The following is a 19,690-nucleotide window of genomic DNA, read 5'->3' on the forward strand; positions in this document are numbered from 1 at the left end:
CCGCAAACACTCTCCATCCATTCCTCTTATCTCATGGATCCAACAAGTCCGGTTCCCCCTCATGTTCAGGCTCCATGACCATCTCCTCCCCCCAAGTAGGATCCTCTACCGGGAACTCTGCCAAAAAACTCCGCCACTGCCTGTGCTTTTTCCGTAATCCTTATTTGATATTGAACTTTATAAAAACTCAACATGACCGCCCATTTTAGCATTCTTTCGAACTTCTCTGCTTTCAGCGCTTGCTTGAGGGGCAGATTTGTTACCACCACTACTGAATGTGCTTCAAATTAAGGTTTCAACTTCAATGCTGAGAATATCAATGTCAAAGCGTACTTCTCCACTCTACTATACCGGGTCTCTGCATCCAACTAGGTTTTACTCTGGAAGTACACCAATTTTTCAACCTTATCAACCACTCGGACGAGGACTAAACTTACTGCGTACTGGTATAGGTACAACCTCTCTCCCTGTTCTGGCCGCGACAACAAAGGCGCCTTGCCCAAATAACCCTTCAGTTCCTGAAACGGTTCCTCACATTCAGCCATCCAAACGAAGTCCGAAGTACTCCTTAATAGTCGATAAAGCGGCCTACACTTGTTTGACGACTTAGAAATGAACCTGTTCAATGCTGCGACTCTTCTAGCTAGCCGTTGTACTTCTTCAATATTCTGAGGTGAAGGCATCTCTATCAGCAATCGTATTTGGTCGGGATTGGTTTCTATTCCCCGATGAGTCACAATGTATCCCATAAACTTCCCTGTGGTCATCCCAAATGTGCACTTCTCTGGGTTGAGCTTTAAATTATGTACCCGCAATATGCTAAATGTCTCCTTCAGGCCTTCTAGGTGTTCTTCCTCTGACATGTTCTTTTCCACCATGTCAGCTATATATATTTCGATTCCCTTTCAGATCTTGCTCTCGAACATTTTCTCTTCCAGCCGCTGGAAGTGGCCCCAACATTATTCAAACCGAACAGCATCCTCATATAACAATATGTACCCCCTTCCACAATGAAGGACATCTTCTCCTGATCCGGTCCATACATCGCGACCTGATTATACCCCATCGACGCGTCCATGAATGAGGATATTTTGAATCTCGTCGTTCGGTCCACTAACTCATCCACTCGCAGCATGGGGTAACTGTCTTTAGGGCACTCTGAGTTGACATTTGTGAAATCGACACATATACACACCTTGCCATTCCTTTTCGGTACCGCGACGATGTTGGACAACCAATCTGTGAACTCTATTTCCCGTATTATTCCTGCTCCTTTCAACCTTGCAACCTCCTCGCGAATTCCCTCAACATATTTCGACCTAATGCTTCACATCTTTTGTCTCACAGGCTTAGCATCTTCCCTCATGTGCAAATGGTGACATGCGAAACCTGGGTCTAATCCAGTGATATCATCAATTGTCCAAGCAAAGACATCCTTATTTTCAGAGAGGAACTGTATCAATTTGTTCTTCCACTCTTCAGGCAAACTGGACCCTATTAACGTAAACTTCTCTTCCTCCCCCGTCCCCAAATTCACTATCTCAATCTCATTGAGAGTCTTCGGTACCGCCGACGACTCCGTCTCCCCCTCCGCAGAGGCACACTGTAATTGTTATGCCCGCTTCTGGGGTGGGAAATCGGATCACTTGGTAGTAAGTGGATGGTACCACCTTCATCTCGTGAATCCACCGTCTCCCTAGAATGGCATTGCACTGTGAATCGGCGTCCACCACTTTGAATCAAGAGAACACTGTCATTGGTCCCGTTGTCACAGGGAGCAAGAGTTTTCCTAAAGGCTCAGTCATGCTTCCATTGAACCTGTACAAATTTGTCTGCGATGGTCTCAACTATTTCTAGCCTATCTTCATCTCCTCCATTGTCCCTCTGAACAACAAATCCACGGCGCACTGTCGTAATCAATTAGTACCATTTTCACTATGTAATTACCCATTGCCACCATGATTACCAATCCATCCTCGTTCAGGGAGTCGACCGCCTTCAAGTCCGCGTCAGTAAACACTATGCTCCCCCTTTCATTCGCGGACCATGGGGTTGGCCGCGAGTGTCTTGATGCTTCGTTGACTTGCTGGATGCTTGCTATTCGTCTTATCTTATCTCAGTGGGCGTTGTGACTCAAAATCTCTCCACTGAAAATGACATGATTGTCCCCAATATCCTTCCCTGGTTTGGTACCTGCTCCTCTTTCCCCTTTCCCATTGTAAACTCTTTCAGTAACCCCTTCCCTATCATCATCTGTACTAACCACTTAAGTGCATAGCATTCATTCGTCTCATGGTTCTGTATCTGATGGTAGGCACAATAAGGCTTACCTGGTATTTCCTCTGGTTTGTTTCGCGGCCCTTCATAGCCCTACAAATTCTGAATTAGCGGAAATATTTCACTAAGCGGTTGGTTTAACGGTGCCTGTTCCATTTCCCGGTAAGGTTTTCTCTACCGGTTCTCCCTCCTGACTTCGTTTCTCCCCCTTTCAGGCCGCGAAGAGTAGCCCCGATACCCACTGCTTCCCCTATCTGATGCCTCGTATCTTCGATGATCCTCACTTCCTTCTAATCACAATATGGCCTTATCCGGCCTCTTCATCTCTTTCTGCATAGTGTCCTCGATCATACCTTATATATTTCTCCACCCTTGGGTATAGGTCTTGTAATGTCGCGATCTCGTTCTTGGCCACGGACTCATGTACCCTCGTTCCCAGGCGTAATCCCCTTTCAAACGCAATCACCGCGGTTCTTTCGTCCAAGTTTTCCACCTTCAACATCTCTGCCTTGAATCTGCACAAGAAATCTCTCACTGACTCCGCGGATCTCTGTCTTACATTGAACAAAGCCACGATATCTACTACCCTCCTTTTCTGGTGTATGAAGTGGTCCACGAAAGCTTGCTCTAACTCTTGAAAGTTGTTTATACTCTTCGACGGCAACCGGTAATACCAATCAGAAGCTCCCCCCTTTAAGCTTGCGGGGAACATCATGCATCACAGTCCATCATACCGAGGTTCTTGCCACAAGAGCATCTATTGTCGGAAGTGGTGGATGTGATCTGCCGGATCTCCCTTCCCGTCATACCTCTCAAATCTGGGCTGGTTGAACCGCTTTGGAACCTCAGACTTCCAAATTGCATCAGCCAATAGGTTGTGGTTCAGCCCCGCCACCACCTGGTTCGCCGCTCCACTTATGCCCTTGGCTTGCTCCAGATTCGCTTTCAGGTCACTAGCAATCATTTTCCTCACTTGCTCCCTCGTGAGTCCAGCCACCCCATTGTCTACCAAGTTGGGCCTCCCCTCCTCCTCTTTCTCCGACTCCGACGCTTCTCTCTCCAATTCCTCTATGGTCTCTTTCTCCCTCCGAAGTCCGTCGTTATCTTCCCTCAATCTCGCTATTTCCTCACGTAACAGTCTTGTTCCCTCTGAAACCGACACGGTGGTCTCTTCTCCGCCTTGCTCTCCCCTATCACTCCTCACTGACGCCCCCTCCTCCTCTACAACCGCCACCTTTCTTGGCCTTCCTACTCCTCTCTTCACTCTTGTTGCCATTTCTCCAGTTGTTTAGATCTTGTCCCCACAGATGGCACCAAATGTTAGAACAAGTGTTAGACCCTTCCCTCTACTTCCTCATATTCTCCTTTTTTCCCTTTTCTCTCTCCCTCACTGTTCTTTATATACCCCCTTCTCTTTCATCGTAGTCGTCCACCTGTCCTCTCATCCTTCGCTCCCTCTCTTTCCACGTGTAAGGTTTTTCTCCGCGCACCCAAGTGACTGCGGTCTTATATCCTACTCCCGACGCTACGGATTATATTGCTTCGGGCCCTCCTACGACTGATCATCTACACCCCGGCTGGCACGACAACAGCTTGACTCGGGCCCACCTTACCTCTGACCCCTTATGTCGTCAACTCTATCCCTACAATGTCCTCAACATAGAGATCATCCTTACAAAAACGTATCTTATTTGAATATGTCTGTCCCCTCAACATAAAGCCCATCCTTACAAGAACACATTTTATTTGAATATGTCTATCCTTGTAAAAACTTGTGTAATCTCGAACTTTTATCCAACGGTCTAAAATTTTATGACTTCATGACAACTTTTGATTTGGTTAGACTTCTTCAAATGGGCTGGTTTTTTTAGCATGTTCATCTCCACGGTGAGATCATAGTTTGGGATTTCGGAATTTCAAAAATATGAAAAACCGAAATTGACAATATTTCGACCCATGTCATATTTTGATTTTGACTAATTTTGGAATCATCAATATTTCAACCTTGAGTTATTTTTTCCGTTTTTTTCAAAAACCGAAATATCTGGTGGAATTCCGACATTCCGTTCATACTGGATGAGATCATATCCACAATAAATTAGCTTTTCACTCTTTCTGCCAGTCCACATTTTATTGGATGTGAACACAATGTGGCCATAAGAAAATGTGGCTCTGTCGCTCCCTGTTGTTCATTCTTAGATACGTATACAAACTATATACATACATATAGTAGCGTCATGTTATTCATCAATTCCTACTTTAAAGATTTAGTTAGGTCCATTTATTAGGGAAATGTTATTCTAATCAATTCGTACTGTATGGCATGTTTGCGCGTCTACATCTTTTACTTGCTTTTAATTATGCCTAATGATACAAATATACTCGTACATGAATGTAAGTCCATGTATAACTGACAGAAAGTGTCATAGATTGTCTATCATCTTCAATCCTTGCACCCACGAGCCATGGCATTGAAGTGTGTGCATATGGATGAATGTAGTGTTCAAGAAATGGCGAGGGAGAGGGTATGTCTTGGGAACCATACACAAATTGGTTAATAAATGTTTAAAGCAGGTCTGCAGTCCAAGGATTCCTCTGAAGTCCGAAGTAGTTGAACTTAGAAGCCGTGAGCACCAGCAGTAGAGAATTTGGGATATAGTTACCATTCCTTGGACCCTTGGCCAATGGAATCAGCCCCAAGGTGATTGGGAAACCCAAACAGCTGGAATCAGAGTTAAATATATAACTCTATGCCACACCCAAGAGTCCTGTTCACAACCAGCTTTGAAGAAAAGTTTTTAAATTAACCTCTTTCACCAGCAGGCACCAGCCAAACAGTCCACTTTCAGTGAGAAATTTTGTAAGTTTCCGAATGTACTGTCAGTAGTCATGGAAAGTATGACAATCAAATTCTGCTTGAGAGTTGCAGCACTCTTGTTCAGCTTTGCATCTGTGTTAGCACAAGGACAGAACTTAATAAGCTGCGACACAAACTCTCCAGACGCTTTTGGTTACCGTTGCAATGAGTTTGGATTACAAGATCAGTGCAGTACCTTTGCAATGTTTTACACCAATTCATACTTCTCATCTCTTTCCAATCTGAGCTTTTACTTGGGCGTTGATAGAAAGGCGGTATCGGAAGCAAGTGGATTGTCTACTATTACAGAATATCTTCAGAAGTATGAACCTTTGCTAATCCCTGTTGAATGTAGATGTAATAACGGCATCTTTGAGGGTTCACTAAGAAAGACTACTATCAAAGGGGAGAGCTTCTATGGGATTGCGGAATCGTTGGAGGGATTAACAACTTGCAAAGCCATCCAAGGGAAGAATCCAAGTCTATCTCCCTGGGGACTTCCAGATAAAGTTCAGTTACTGATCCCAGTGAGATGTTCCTGCCCATCTCAATCTGAGCTCAATCAAGGGACAAAACTTGTACTTTCTTGTCCAGTAAATGAAGGTGACACGGTTTCTAGCTTAGCTTCTGCATTCAATATTACTATAGAAGCTATATTATCTTCCAATAACAGAACAGGAACCTTCAGATCAGAAAGGTTGGGACCATTTTCTACTCTTTTAATTCCACTCAACAGCAGACCAATCCTTACTCCTTTCTCCAATCCCCGCGAACCGAATTCTGGCTTCCCCAGTGCTAACACCACAATGACAAATCCATCCAATCATCATTCAAGAAGATCAAAGTTGCGCTTAATTGGAATTTACACCGCACTTAGCAGTATCGTGGTCGGTCTAAGTGCTGCGGCCTTCGCAGTGATATTGATCTCTCGATTGAGGAAGAAGAATCCTGATTTTTGCAAGTCTGGAGATGTTGAGTTGCAACATCTGAGTATAAGAACTCGAAGTGAAATTAAAACCATTTCGGAAGACTCTCTAGATCGTTTTGACACTCAGACGATTGATACAACACCTCACAAGATGGTGGTGGAGACTTACGCAATTGACGAGCTGAAAAAAGCCACAGAAGATTTCAGTTCAAGTAATCTCATTGAAGGGACAGTTTTTCATGGCAGACTCAATGGTAAGAACTTAGCCATAAAACGTACTGAAACAGAGATGATATCGAAGATCAAATTCGAGCTTTTCCAAGAGGCCTATTACCAACATCCAAGCATTATTCGTCTTTTTGGGACATGCATGGTTGATGGTCCTGATTCATTTCTAGTTTTTGAGTATGCCAAGAATGGTACATTGAAGGACTGGATTCATGGTGGGTTGGCTATGAAGAGCCAATTCATTGCCTCTTGCTATTGTTTCTTGACATGGAACCAAAGGCTAAGGATATGTCTTGATGTAGCCATGTCCTTGCAATTCATGCACCACACTATGAACCCAAGCTATGTTCATAGGAATGTAAAAGCCAGGAACATATTCTTAGATGAAGAATTCAACGCGAAGATTGGGAATTTCGGCATGGCAAGATGCACTGAAGATGACCCCAGGGACATGAAATATCCTTCAAGTACTTGCTCTGTCTCTCAGAACAGAGGATACTTAGCACCAGAGTACTTGCAACATGGTACAATTTCTTCAAGTACCGACATTTTTGCTTACGGGGTAGTCTTACTTGAGGTGTTATCTGGACAAGCACCAATCTTAAGGGATGAAAACAAGGGAGAAGGAACAATTTTACTCTCAGATAAGATTAAGTCCATCTTACGGTTTGATGACCACGAAGAACTGAGGAAATGGATGGACACTGCATTAGGAGAAGATTACTCATTTGATATGGCAGTAACATTGGCTTATCTTGCGCGATCGTGTGTGGAGGAAGACCCATCTAGGAGGCCTAAGGCAGGAGAGATCGTAGAAAAATTATCAAAGTTGATCAAAGATTTATCAGGAAGAGAGCATAATTTGAACCGTGTAAGTTCCTCTAAAATCTAAGATAAGCACTAAGCAACCAATAGATAGAAACTACAAATACTTGGTATTTATGTTACGTATGTGTGTAAAGTTTATAGACTTGAAAGCTTGTGTTGGTCATGATGGATGTGAATAAAGAAAACAATAAAGAGACAAGGACAGAATTAATAGGTAATAACCAAGGCACGGATGAGGCTGTTCTTAAGGAAAGATTTCACCCCTTCCAATGGTGCAGAAAGGCAGCAGTGGCGTCTTCCTCACAGGATTCAATGGTTAACAGCAGTCTGACTTTGCACTAGAACATACTACCCTCTAGAACAGCAATATAACTCTCTCTGGCGGCTGACAGGAAGAAGAGAAGAAGAATAGGATGGGGTCGAGTTCTGTTTCTCTAATTTCGTGTGGTGTCAAGGTCTGTCGGTTTCGCAAACAAATAAGTAAGAAGAAACCAACTAGAGATAGGACACCGAAACTTGCTGCAAAAACAAAACAAGTTTAGGCTTTTGGATAGCCACTACCCACTAGACAGTAAGCCCAAGCCCAAGCCCAAGCCCGACCCAACTCGGTGCAGGCGGGCGCGTGTGTGGCTTTGGGTGAGTCTTCCCTCCTAACACAAAAGCATTTGTACCCTAAGGGCATGCCCTTATGGTAGAGGAATTCCTCATATACCTCACTTGCTAGTGGTGGTTAACCAATGTGGGACTATCCACAATGCACTAAAGTGGAGAGAACACACTTTGTTCATCTCCTCCACTTTGCACACACACACTAGTATTTCGAAATACTCATAGAGATTCCAACAATCTCCCACTATTTCAAAATATTAATAGTCCCCCACTATTTTGGAATAGGATATTACAAAAGAAATGGGTTAACGAAATGTCAGAGAGAATCGAAAAAACAATACATAAGATACTGGTGCTTTACGGGCTTGAACCAGTCATAGGGTAACATGTCTTATAATACGTGAAAGTGGTGGATTAAAAAATCTTTGAACCAGCATTCCCTTGTAGTAAAATAGATCACATGCACCCACACTGCTCTTTCATTATATGCATGTTCTGCGGTGTTGCGCTTTTTGGCCCCTGCACTGCCTGTGTTCCATGAATGCTCTAGAGTACTTGCCTAAATACTCATAAGAACCGACCCAGTTCTACATTCACGTAGGTGGATATCCATCAAGTGTATTGCAGTTAAAATACACTATCTCATAAAAATAATGGACTATGGATTCCAATCAGAGTAAAATAACTCATCCTTTCTCATTGCAATTCAAGTTATACAAAGTATACAAAAAATGCTATCGATCCAGTCATAAGGTGAGACGTCTCAAAGAAAGACAATAGCATACCAGAGCAACGAGGTGACTTGTTTTTCCCTTTGAACCTACTTCATGGGATCTCCAATCACATAGGTGGGGTTGTCGTCAGTGTCGCCCTCTATCTAAGGCAAAAGTCTCATCCCCCTCGATGTTTTAACCACTTGTCTCATGTTAAACGGTTTTGTCAGAGGATCGGCCAAATTTAACTCTGACCTCACATAATCTAGAGCCACAACTCCATATTACAGCAGCTGCTTTATAGACTGTAGTCTCAAACGAATATGTCTGCTTTTCCTATTGTACAATTTGCTCTTTGCCTTTACTATTGCGGCCTGACAGTCACAATGCATAGGTACGGCTGGAGGCAGTTTGGTACCAATAGGAAGATCTGCCAAGAGGTTTCTAAGCCACTTTCAGCCTCAGACTTGCTTTATCTAAAGCAATAAGCTCGGACTCCATGGTTGAACGAGCTATCAAGGTCTGCTTAGAAGATTTCCAAGCGACTGCACCTCCACCAAAGGTGAAAATATAACCACTAGTGGACTTGATATCATGAGAATCAGATATCCAGTTTGCATCACAATAACCCTCTATCACAGGTGGAGTTTTCCGACCTAAAATGTATGCCGTAATTCATTGTTCCTCTCAAGTACTTAGCTAGTCTCTCTAACGCACTCCAATGTTCATTGCTAGGACAATGAGTGTATCTACTTAACCTGCTAACTGCATAAGTAATGTCAGGTCTAGTGCAATTCATCAAGTACATGAGACTACCAATAATTTGGGCATATCTAGACTGAAGGACACTATGTTGATCATTTTTCTGAAATTTACCAGTTGCCTCATAAGGTGTCGACACAGGCTTACTATCATAAAAGTTAAACTTCTTCAAAAACTTCTCAACATAATGCTCTTGTGAAAGCGTATAGCCATCACTGTTTTTGATAATTTTGATTCCAAGAATCACATCGGCTTCTCCCAAATCCTTCATTTCAAATTGGGAAGATAAGAACATCTTGGTGTTTCTCACAACATCAAGGCTAGGACTCATGATTAACATGTCATCCACATATAGACAAATAATCACATATGTATTCACATCAAAATATTTAAAGTAAATACATTTATCAGCATCATTTATTTGATATCCATTAGACATCATGACACTGTCAAACTTTTCATGCCATTGTTTTGGCACTTGTTTCAACCCACATAAAGACTTAACCAATTTGCATACTTTTTGCTCATTCTCTGGTACTATAGTACCCTCAAGTTGCATCATATATTTCATCAAGATCATCATTCAAAAAAATAGTTTTTACATCCATTTGATGAATAAATAAATTATGAATAGCAGCGAGAGCCATTATAACTCTTATAGAAGAAATCCTAGTTATAGGAGCATAAGTATCAAAATAGTCAATGCCTTTTTTCTAGGAGAATCCCTTGACTACTAGTCTAGCCTTGTATTTCTCAATGGAACCATCTAGCTTCAGTTTCTTTTTGAAGATCCACTTGTAACGTATAGGTTTCGCCCCAGGAGGAAGATCAACTATCTCCCATGTGTGATTAGCTATAATCGAATCTAGTTCTGAGTTTATAGCATCCTTCCAGAAAGGTGCATCTCGAGAACTGATTGCCTCATTATACGTCATAGGATCATCATCAAGAAGAAACGTGTAAAAGTCATCACCAAAATTGGTGGATTTTCTATCTCTTTTACTCTTCCGAATTTCTTGTTCATAAATTTCATGACCTGTTGATTGTTGTTCACTGGGAGCAACCAACCTCTCAATGCCAATTTTCAAAGGAAACAAATTCTCAAAGAAATCAGTATTTTTACTCTCTATAATAGTGTTAGCACCGACAAGGTTATTATCAGATTTTACTACTAAAAATCTATATGCAACACTATTATGAACATAACCAATGAACATACAATCAACAGTTCTAGGTCCCAATTTTCTCTTTTTAGGTTTGTTTACTAGAACCTTTGCAAGACACCCCCACATTTTGAAGTATTTCAGGTTAGGTACATGACCTTTTCATACTTCATATGGTGTCTTATTCCCTGTTTTCTTGTTGGGTATCCTATTTTGTATATGGCAAGCAGATAGGATTACTTACCCCCACAAGTTCAGAGAAGCTCCAGAACTTACAAGCATAGCATTCATCATCTCTTTTAGTGTTCTGTTTTTCCGTTCAGCTATTCCATTTGACTCAGGAGAGTATGGTGGAGTAGTCTCATGAATAATGTCATTCTTGTCACAAAAGTCCTGGAAGGGGTTAGACTCATATTCTCCACCCCTATCAGACCGAAGTCTTTTAATCTTACTGATTAAAATTTGGTTTTTCAACTTCAGCTTTGTACTTGAGAAATATCTCACCTGCCTCATGCTTGTTTCTAAGTAAATATACCATGGTGTACCTAGAGAAGTCATCTATGAATGTAATATAATAAAACTTTCCCCCTCTAGACATGGTACTTCTGAATTCACCCAAATCCGTATGAATAAGAGTTAGCAATCTAGTTTTATCTCTAGAAACAGTTCTGCAAGGTTTCTTTGTGGCTTTAGTTTCAGCACATATCACATTAATCATTAGAAAAATTAGAAATATCAGACAATAAACCACATGCTTTCATTCTTTTCATATACTGAACATTCACATGTCCTAGTCTACCATGTCATATATTAAAAGAGTCAAGCACGTAAGCAGAAGCAGATTCATTCTTATGAATAATAATGTTGTCAAGTATATTCAACATGAAAAGACCATTGTTATTACAATAACATTTCCCAACAAAACCCTCATTCTTCGTCAGAACGAACTTGTCATTCTCAAAAGTCACCTTGATGCCAGCTTTTTCCAATAAGGACACAGAAATCAGATTCTGACGAATCTCAGGAACATGAAGAACATTACTAAGTGAAAGGGTTTTCCCTTAAGTTAACTTCAGAAGAATCTTACATGTTCCCTCAACAGGAACAGACCTTGAGTCACCCATATAGAACTTTTCATCTTTCACTAGTATGTAGTCTGAGAAGGCTTCAACATCACCACAGACGTAGCGGGTGGCACCAGAATCTAGTACCCAGTTCTTCTTTCCAGTGGCCATGAACACTTGTACCACATCAGCAATAATATCATCTCCCTCAACTATATTAGCATTGGGAGGATCATCAGTGTCTTTCTTATGCCTGCACTGAAAAGCCCTATGTCTAGGTTTACCACAAACATAACAATTTCCATTGCCAGTACCACTCCTTTTAAAAGAAGTGTCTTTGACCTTGAAATTCTTATTTTTGTTGTACTTCTGCTTTTTAGAGGTTTTGTTAGATTTTCTGGGATTTTCTTCAATGATATTGGCTTTAGAATGGAATTTCTTAGACAAGACATCATCCCGAGCCTTGTTCTTTTCCTCTATGTGAATGTGAATGATCCAATCCTCAAGAGTCATTTGCTTGCGCTTATGCTTCATACTATTTTTATAGTGTTTCCAAGACTCGGGGAGTTTCTCAATCAAACATCCAGCAACAAAGGTCTCGGGTAAATTAATACCCTCAGTTTTCAAATCATTAATCAGCACATGATAATCATGGATTTGAGACGTTACATCTATATCCTCTCTCATCTAGAACTTTAGAAAAGTCCCAATAGCATATTTTTGAGTACCAGCATCCTCTATTATGTATTTTTTGTTCAAACTCTCCCATATATCATGTGCATTCTTATTTGAACAATAAATATCAAAAATTTCATTAGACAAGGTACTTAAAATAGCATGACGACATACCTTATTCCCATTGAGCCAAGCAGCTTGATTTCTTTCGAAATCATTAGAACCCTCCACGGGTGCTGTATCAGTGAGATACTTTACATAGTTGAGTACATCTAGGGTTGTGAACACCCTTTCTCTCCATTCGCTTGAAGTGTGAACCGTTGAAGGATTCAATCTTTGACACATTGGGTAAGTTGCGAGCATTCAATAGAGGTGTAGAATCTCTCATAGTCGAAGTAACTTCCATGACTCCAGAATTGGTTTCTTTGATCGGCGTGGTGTCTACTGGTGTAGACATCTTGTTCTTTCCTTAAGATTGATGGATGTGAATAAAGAAAACAATAAAGAGACAAGGACATAATTAATAGGTAATAACCAAGGCGCGAATTAGGCTGTTCTTAAGGAAAGATTTCACCCCTTCTAATGGTGCAGAAAGGCAGCAGTGACGTCTTTCTCACAGGATTCAATGGTTAACAGCAGTCTGACTTTGTACTAGAACAGCAATATAACTCTTTCTGGCGGCTAACAGGAAGAAGAGAAGAAGAATAGGATGGGGTCGAGTTCTGTTTCTATGATTTCGTGTGGTGTGAAGGTCTGTCTCTGGAATTCACGAGTTCTGATAAAGTGAAAAGTGTTTCTCTGCGTCTGGATTTGGATACCTCTCTATGGACGTACAGCCCTCAATATATAGAGGAAGGTAGTCGGTTTCCAGATAGGAGAAGGACTCATCCTCAAACTCTAAGTCGGTTTCGCAAACAGATAAGTAAGAAGAAACCAACTAGAGATAGGACACCAAAACTTGCTGCAAAAACAAAACAAGTTTAGGCTTTTGGATAGCCACTACCCACTAAGCCCAAGCCCGACCCGGTGCGGGCACGTGTGGCTTTGGGTGAGTCCTCCCTCCTAACACAAAAGCATTTGTACCCTAAGGGCACGTCCTTATGGTAGAGGAATTCCTCATATACCTCACTTGCTAGTGGTGGTTAACCAATGTGGGACTATCCATAATGCACTAAAGTGGAGAGAACACACTTTATTCATCTCCTCCACTTTGCACACACACATTAGTATTTTGAAATACTCATAGAGATTCCAACAGGTCATTGGTCCTGTATATGTGTAATTAGAAATCAGCAAGAAATAACTTCTATTGTCTGCTGCTGCTGCTAGTCCTAAAAAGTGCTCAAATATTAGAATTGCCACGTTTCACACAGAAATGTTGGATAAACTGAAGACCATCTCCACAAAATGTTGTCCTACAACAATTATTTCCCCCCGCCAATATTAGTTTACGAGTTGAACTAATATGGACCATTAATTTTCGGAAGATGGAACCTGGTGGAACTGACCCTCAGAAAGTCAAAAGGACAATATGATGCAGAGCAACACAATAAACATCGTGACATAGTGTGGCAGCATCCAAAGGGTAAAGTTATTCTCCAACTTAGGAACAGCATGGAACTTTGAATGTTGAAAATCAGGAGCAATCAGTAGAAACCCTTGCGCTACCGGGAATAGTTTTTAAAGATGCCTATTCCTGGTCGTGGACAAATGAAGTAAAAAGAAACTAAACAAAACATTGTGAGCAAACAAGTTACATATTCCCTTTAACAATAACATAATCCGAAGAAGAAGAAGAATCAACCAAATGTTACGAAAAATAATTAAATACCGAGATTTAAGCCATCTCATTTCATCATCTTATTTTGTGCAGATGCATTTGTAGTCAGATCGCACATTGTAATCACACAAGTCGAACACACCTATATCATAACGCCCACCAAAGTTCTCTGATCTGTGGTTAATCAATTCAAATCTGGTGGCCGTTACTCTTTGTTACATTACTTTTACGACTTCACTTAATTTGACTCTTTTAACAAACTTAAACTTAAGCTGCCAAAAATTATCCTGTACAGTGTATTTAAGTACTAATAAACTGAAGAAAGAAGTCATGCTGCAACACAACATTATTATTGTGGCAATTGGAGAACATTAAGCAACGGCACGTCAAACACACATTCAGTAGTAAGTACATCTAGATACATAAGAAATTATATGAAGTATGCACGTCATTGCATCATAATCACAAACTCTTCAAAATGAAGCACGCCATCACAATTAAGATCAAAGTGACTAATCATGACTGTACACTCATCAATCGTCTTCAACTCATCTAATCGATTCAGCATTCTTTGCAGACTCCAAGGGGTAATACCTTCACCCCCATCCATTGCATACATTCCAAAAGCCTCCTTCAAGTCCTTCATCTTTTCTTCTTCTCCTGTACTTTTCACTAGTCCAACAAAATCATCTAAACCCAAGAATCCATCTCCATCTGAATCCAAAGAGTAGACAATGTCTTCAACTTCTTTTGGTGATATCTCATCCCCACATACCATTTTTACACAATGTTGGAGCTCTTTTGGTGATATCTTTCCATCTCCGTCCACGTCACAATGGCGAAAAACCAATTCGAATTCATTATAATGATGAACCATTTTCAGCTATAATACTATACTGTAGGTAAAAATAAGTTGCCCACGTACTAGACAAGAAGATTGTGAAATGTATATATGATGGAAATGAAATGAAGTGTACTATATAAGTCTTCTTGTATATGTTGTCCTATATAAGTCTTCTTATATAGTAACACAACCATGAAAGCCATGATATGCTAGGAAAGAACAAAAATAAGCATCAGGTGTTTTAGTTCGTGTGTACACACCGTGTTGGTTGAAGTTGAAGTTTTGAATGAGTTATTGAGTAGAAGCTGTAGGATAGTTTCGTGATAAAGAAAGGAAAGAGTGATGAAAGTGTTGTTAATTTGCCAAGAAGAATTAACAAAGAATCCACACATTGTGTTTGACTGGCTGTCAACTTTTAGAATACGAAAGAATTATGCAGAGTCTAGAATAGAAGACTTTGGAAATGTTAAACGGTCAAAACCGCCAAGAAGAAATCGTACGCAATTTCGTCATTCATTGGGCCAAACCTACAAAGCCCAAAAGAACACTTCAATTTTATGAAACCTTGTTCAGTTCTTAGTCCAATAGAAGATAAAAAAAACGGCCTGCTCCCTAGCCGAAGCACCATTTTGCTTTTCATTGAAAGGTACAAAAATTGATCCGTCTCTCCTAGCATTGTTTCAAATCCTTCATAACATGGCTAACTCATTGAGGCTCCACAGCATTTTTATTGTTAACCATCTGCGCAGAGTTGCTACCAAACACTTTTTATCATCTTTTATGAAATACAGCAGAGAACGTTGTTATCAAACATCATAAAACTCAAAATCTTACCAAACCGTTTATTTATGTGCAATCAAATTTCAAAAAATCCACTTGTTTTAGTATTCAAAAGAATTTCATGTCAAAGCTTATTTCAGAAGGCAATTTCTTTGCTGTTCGCATCTATTTACTTCTACGGAATTCTAAAGGAACATTGTCATTACAAACAAAGTTAGTAATTTTCCATATGCATTCATCAACTCAGCAAGACATTCTTTGAAAATACATTAGTTCCAAAAGTGTTCAAATATTTCACAAAAAAGCTAAATACATATCAACGTTCCAGAAGTTGATATTGCTTTCATGGGTCATGAGCGTCGAGATTTTGCACTAGCAATCATGACAAAAGATATGGAATCAACGCAATAGCAAAACCAAAGGAATGCAAAAACAATCTCCCAACAGAAGGTATATCAACATGTTCACAATGCAAGTGTCCATTGGTAGGTAAATACCAGTTCTGTTGAACTATGACAGTGCTGCACACTACCCCTGATCTTTAGAGGAAATAGTATGTAGCACCAAAGTAAATGCAAAACTAGAACGCACTAACCAAAACGATTCATGGTCATTGTCAATTTAATATAAATCAAACCTCAATGCATAACATATTAACCAGAAAAATATATTTAAGAGTAGGAACACAATCTTGTAGTGCTACATTCAAGTTCTCCAGCAAAACAGCTCTAGTTTGACTACAAATTACTCCCACACGAGAAAATCATTAAAGATCACATTTAGATTATCCCGATCTTGTTGGCAACATCCAAGGCATCGTAATCTGGAGTCAACCTCACATATGCTTTCTTGGTACCATCAGGCCTGAAAACACATCAAAGAAGCAGTTAGGAATAAGTTATTAACAAAATGACAGGCAAACAGAGCACATGATATGGGGAACTGGTGACAAAATCATCCCACTTTTTCAAGCAAAAGACACCAGTGGCTTCTTACTGCAAACAATAACTTTTAAATTCTTTTTTTTCAAACATCTTCTAACCCTTAACTTGAAATCTCCTCTCAAACCAAAGTTTCAATACCAAGGACACTGGCAAGTGACAAAACTCACTATATGGTATACTCTACACAGCTTTACTTGGAACTGAAATAATGAGACAAGTCCATCACATTGTAAGTGACAAAGCAAATGATTGCTGATGCTGGCAGAAGACGACACAAAAGAAGAATAAAACTAAGTATAAATGCATGATGTTACCTGATCAAAGTATTCACTTTCTTGGTCTGGATATCATACATCTTCTTCACTGCAGCCTTGATTTTCTTCTTGTCCGCACGAATGTCAACAATGAAAACCAAAGTATTGTTATCTTCAATCTTCTTCATTGCAGACTCAGTTGTTAATGGGTACTTCAGAATCTGGTAGTGGTCAAGCTTGTTCCTTGGTGTTGCACTGATGCGTGGATACTTGGGATTCCTATCCTTTTTCAATGTCTTTGGGCGATGAAATGTGACTGATGTCCTTATCTTCTTGGCCTTCTTCTTCAAGGTCGAAGCACCTGATTTCACCGCCTTGGCAGCCTTGAGAGCCTGTGCCTTTGGATCACCCTTCTTTGTGGCAACTGCAGAAAAGCAAAGTCTCTTAAATATATTTTTCTTACCAAGTACAGAATCACTAGAATACATACTAGCCCCAAAGATGAAAACACAAGCAGAGTAAACATATACAGAAACTAAGAAATTGCAAGATCCAACAGAACAGACATAGTACCTTGATGATGATGGATATGGAATTTTAACATTTATGAAACCTGACTCTTTCTGGCAAATACATCAACTTAAACATTTAACTTGAGACTAAAATTTGATTTCAACAAGATATAGACCACCTTGTATTAGAGTAGCTGGAAAGATGGTAATATCTATTTGACCCGTTAAACCAAAATACAATAATACACAGATTTACAATATTCATACTATCACACATACAGTCTTGATTACTAATACTGGCATTACACTTGAAGATTTTCAATGGTGAGACAATGGCATTTCTCTAGTATTCTGATTCCACCTACATTAAAGCCCAAAAACAGTCTTTCATACAGCATGCTAGAAAACTACTCGAGTATCTATAAAAGTGTAGGAAAAAATGCCATCCTGCAGTCACAATATATAAATGTGCCAGGTCGAATACTTTGCTACAGCTACAATTCTTTAACAATGCATGTTCTTCATTCTTGTTTTATCAAAGAAATACTAGCATTACTATTTCTTCAATCAACCAACTAATAACAAGTGTTGGTCAAAACATTGGCCCCAGTACATGACGACACCAAGTTAGTTAAATCAGAATCACATATAGAATAGCCCAACCCCTTTGACTGTTACAAACTCATAACATCTAATATGTTTGACCCTGTTCATGATACAGATTATGACCACTCTGAAACTTGTAAATACGCAAAACCAAACGAGAAGTAGCAGCAGCATAATCATTTACAGTTAAATAGATATACAAACGAAAAAAATGTACCTTTAGTAGGTGGAGCCATTTCGTTTTGTGAACCTGCGCAAACCCAAACACGAAATTAAATGAGTAAGTAAAAACTAATTGAAAATAATAATGATAATGAGATTCAGAAAATTTTGGTATTTGCCATACCTGAATGAACGAGTAGTGCGTTTGAGTGTGCGCCTCTATTTTTTTAGGGTTTAAGAAGAAGAAAAGGGAAAAATGAGGATTGGGCTGGGTTTTATTATTAGGTTTTAGGTTAATTACTTTACTACCCTTGTTTCCAAGTAGAGTTACCCTACACGGGTTAACGATTGTGAGTTGGGCCTCTGGAGGTAAATAGCCCAAAGTCACCCTCATTTGCTACAAACAAGGGTCCAATCTTTCTATTTAACAAAACATAACGGTGTGGGGCCCGAAGGGCCCTATCCGACGGCTCAAAAAAAATTTCAACAAAATATGACATAGCGAATCTAAGTGATTTAGGAGCTTGTGCAATTTTGTTAAAACACTCAATATCTATCGGATCTATCCAAAAAGTCAACAATTACGATTGGGCTTAAACACTGAGCTAGCCCATATACTGTTGGGCCTCCAAATTTGACATGGTGAGCTTATGGATAATGGGAAATTGGGCTGGCCTTGATTAGGTTTTCGGCACGACGAGTTGTTCAATGCCATACGGCACGGGCAAACCCTAGTGCAATACAAGGGTGACTTTGCTACCTTAATAGTTTCATAGTTCTGAACTTCGGATGGAATGAAACATTCTGTTTGGGTTACAAAACAAACCACGGAATCAAAGAAACCGTCTCAATATATGATATTTTCCTCCAAACATAATATAATCTAACATACCGTCCGGTTTCCTTATGGCTCATTTTTCAAATCCAACAATGGTCAAAAAGTCAAAATGGTCAAAAATGGTCAAAAAAATAAAACTTTGATATATACAACATTTGTCCCATTTCAACTCAACTCACACTTTCCACAATCATATTTTTTTCTTCTTCAAAAACATTAGTTTAATTTCTTTCAACAATGGCATCTCAAGGAACTCAACCAAGTGCTAGTGATAATTAAGCACCCAAAACTATGGTATAAATCTCTTAGAGACATTTCATTTTGGTTAATTATGTGTTTAATACATGTGAAATAACTGTATTTTCATACTTTCACATGTTTCAACAGTTAGTGACAAAATTCCAACAAATAAACCATTGTTTTAATGTGAAACCATGGGGATATAATCAGAATATTGTTTGGATATGAAGTCTTCTCACTAAGCCCAACTGAAGCCCATGGATTCTGGACAAAGCTCACAAGCCCATTAGACTTTGGACTTGTTATTGGGTTTATCCATTCTCGAGGCCCACGAAAACAAGTCAAATACAAACTACCACAAATCAAGGAAGAAAATGAGAAAAGCAAAATTAAATAATGGAGTATAGATTCTCCACTTACTTCCTCTAGAAAATGAAGTGTGGGAAGACATCTACATTCTATTATTATAGATCATTCCATTACTGTTTAAGAGCATTTATTCTCATGTTTAGTTTTAGTGTTCTTAGCTTAGTTTATATAGTTTTAATGGAGTCCCCTCCGTAGATGTAAAAACTTCTTCTTTGAAGTCTTCAATAAAACTTATTTATTTTCATTGCATCTTCATA

The 19,690-nt window shown here is 39.7% G+C and overlaps 3 protein-coding genes across 3 annotated transcripts; 1 reads left to right on the forward strand and 2 right to left on the reverse strand.

The window, feature by feature from the left end:
- The first annotated feature begins 4,883 nt into the window (after positions 1 to 4,883).
- Positions 4,884 to 7,317, forward strand: LYK2 (Protein kinase superfamily protein). The gene has a single exon (XM_086566482.1). The coding sequence runs from the start codon at positions 5,167 to 5,169 to the stop codon at positions 7,180 to 7,182; it is 2,016 nt and encodes a 671-aa protein (XP_086422608.1). The 5' UTR covers positions 4,884 to 5,166; the 3' UTR covers positions 7,183 to 7,317.
- A 7,015-nt stretch (positions 7,318 to 14,332) lies between these two features.
- On the reverse strand, positions 14,333 to 14,662 carry LOC147493427 (calcium-binding protein CML37-like). Its single transcript, XM_086567860.1, has one exon. It carries the CDS (start codon positions 14,660 to 14,662, stop codon positions 14,333 to 14,335), a length of 330 nt encoding a protein of 109 aa, XP_086423986.1.
- A 1,437-nt stretch (positions 14,663 to 16,099) lies between these two features.
- On the reverse strand, positions 16,100 to 18,320 carry LOC147493428 (large ribosomal subunit protein uL23). The gene is made up of 4 exons (XM_086565829.1): positions 18,171 to 18,320; positions 18,042 to 18,074; positions 16,767 to 17,130; positions 16,100 to 16,372 (listed from the first exon to the last, which is right to left on the reverse strand). The coding sequence occupies exons 2-4, from the start codon at positions 18,058 to 18,060 to the stop codon at positions 16,288 to 16,290; spliced, it is 468 nt and encodes a 155-aa protein (XP_086421955.1). The 5' UTR covers positions 18,061 to 18,074; positions 18,171 to 18,320; the 3' UTR covers positions 16,100 to 16,287.
- Positions 18,321 to 19,690: the final 1,370 nt, after the last annotated feature.

Source organism: Coptis chinensis, chromosome 6 (genome assembly GCF_015680905.1).
Source record: "Coptis chinensis isolate HL-2020 chromosome 6, ASM1568090v1, whole genome shotgun sequence".
Taxonomy (NCBI): Eukaryota; Viridiplantae; Streptophyta; class Magnoliopsida; order Ranunculales; family Ranunculaceae; genus Coptis; species Coptis chinensis.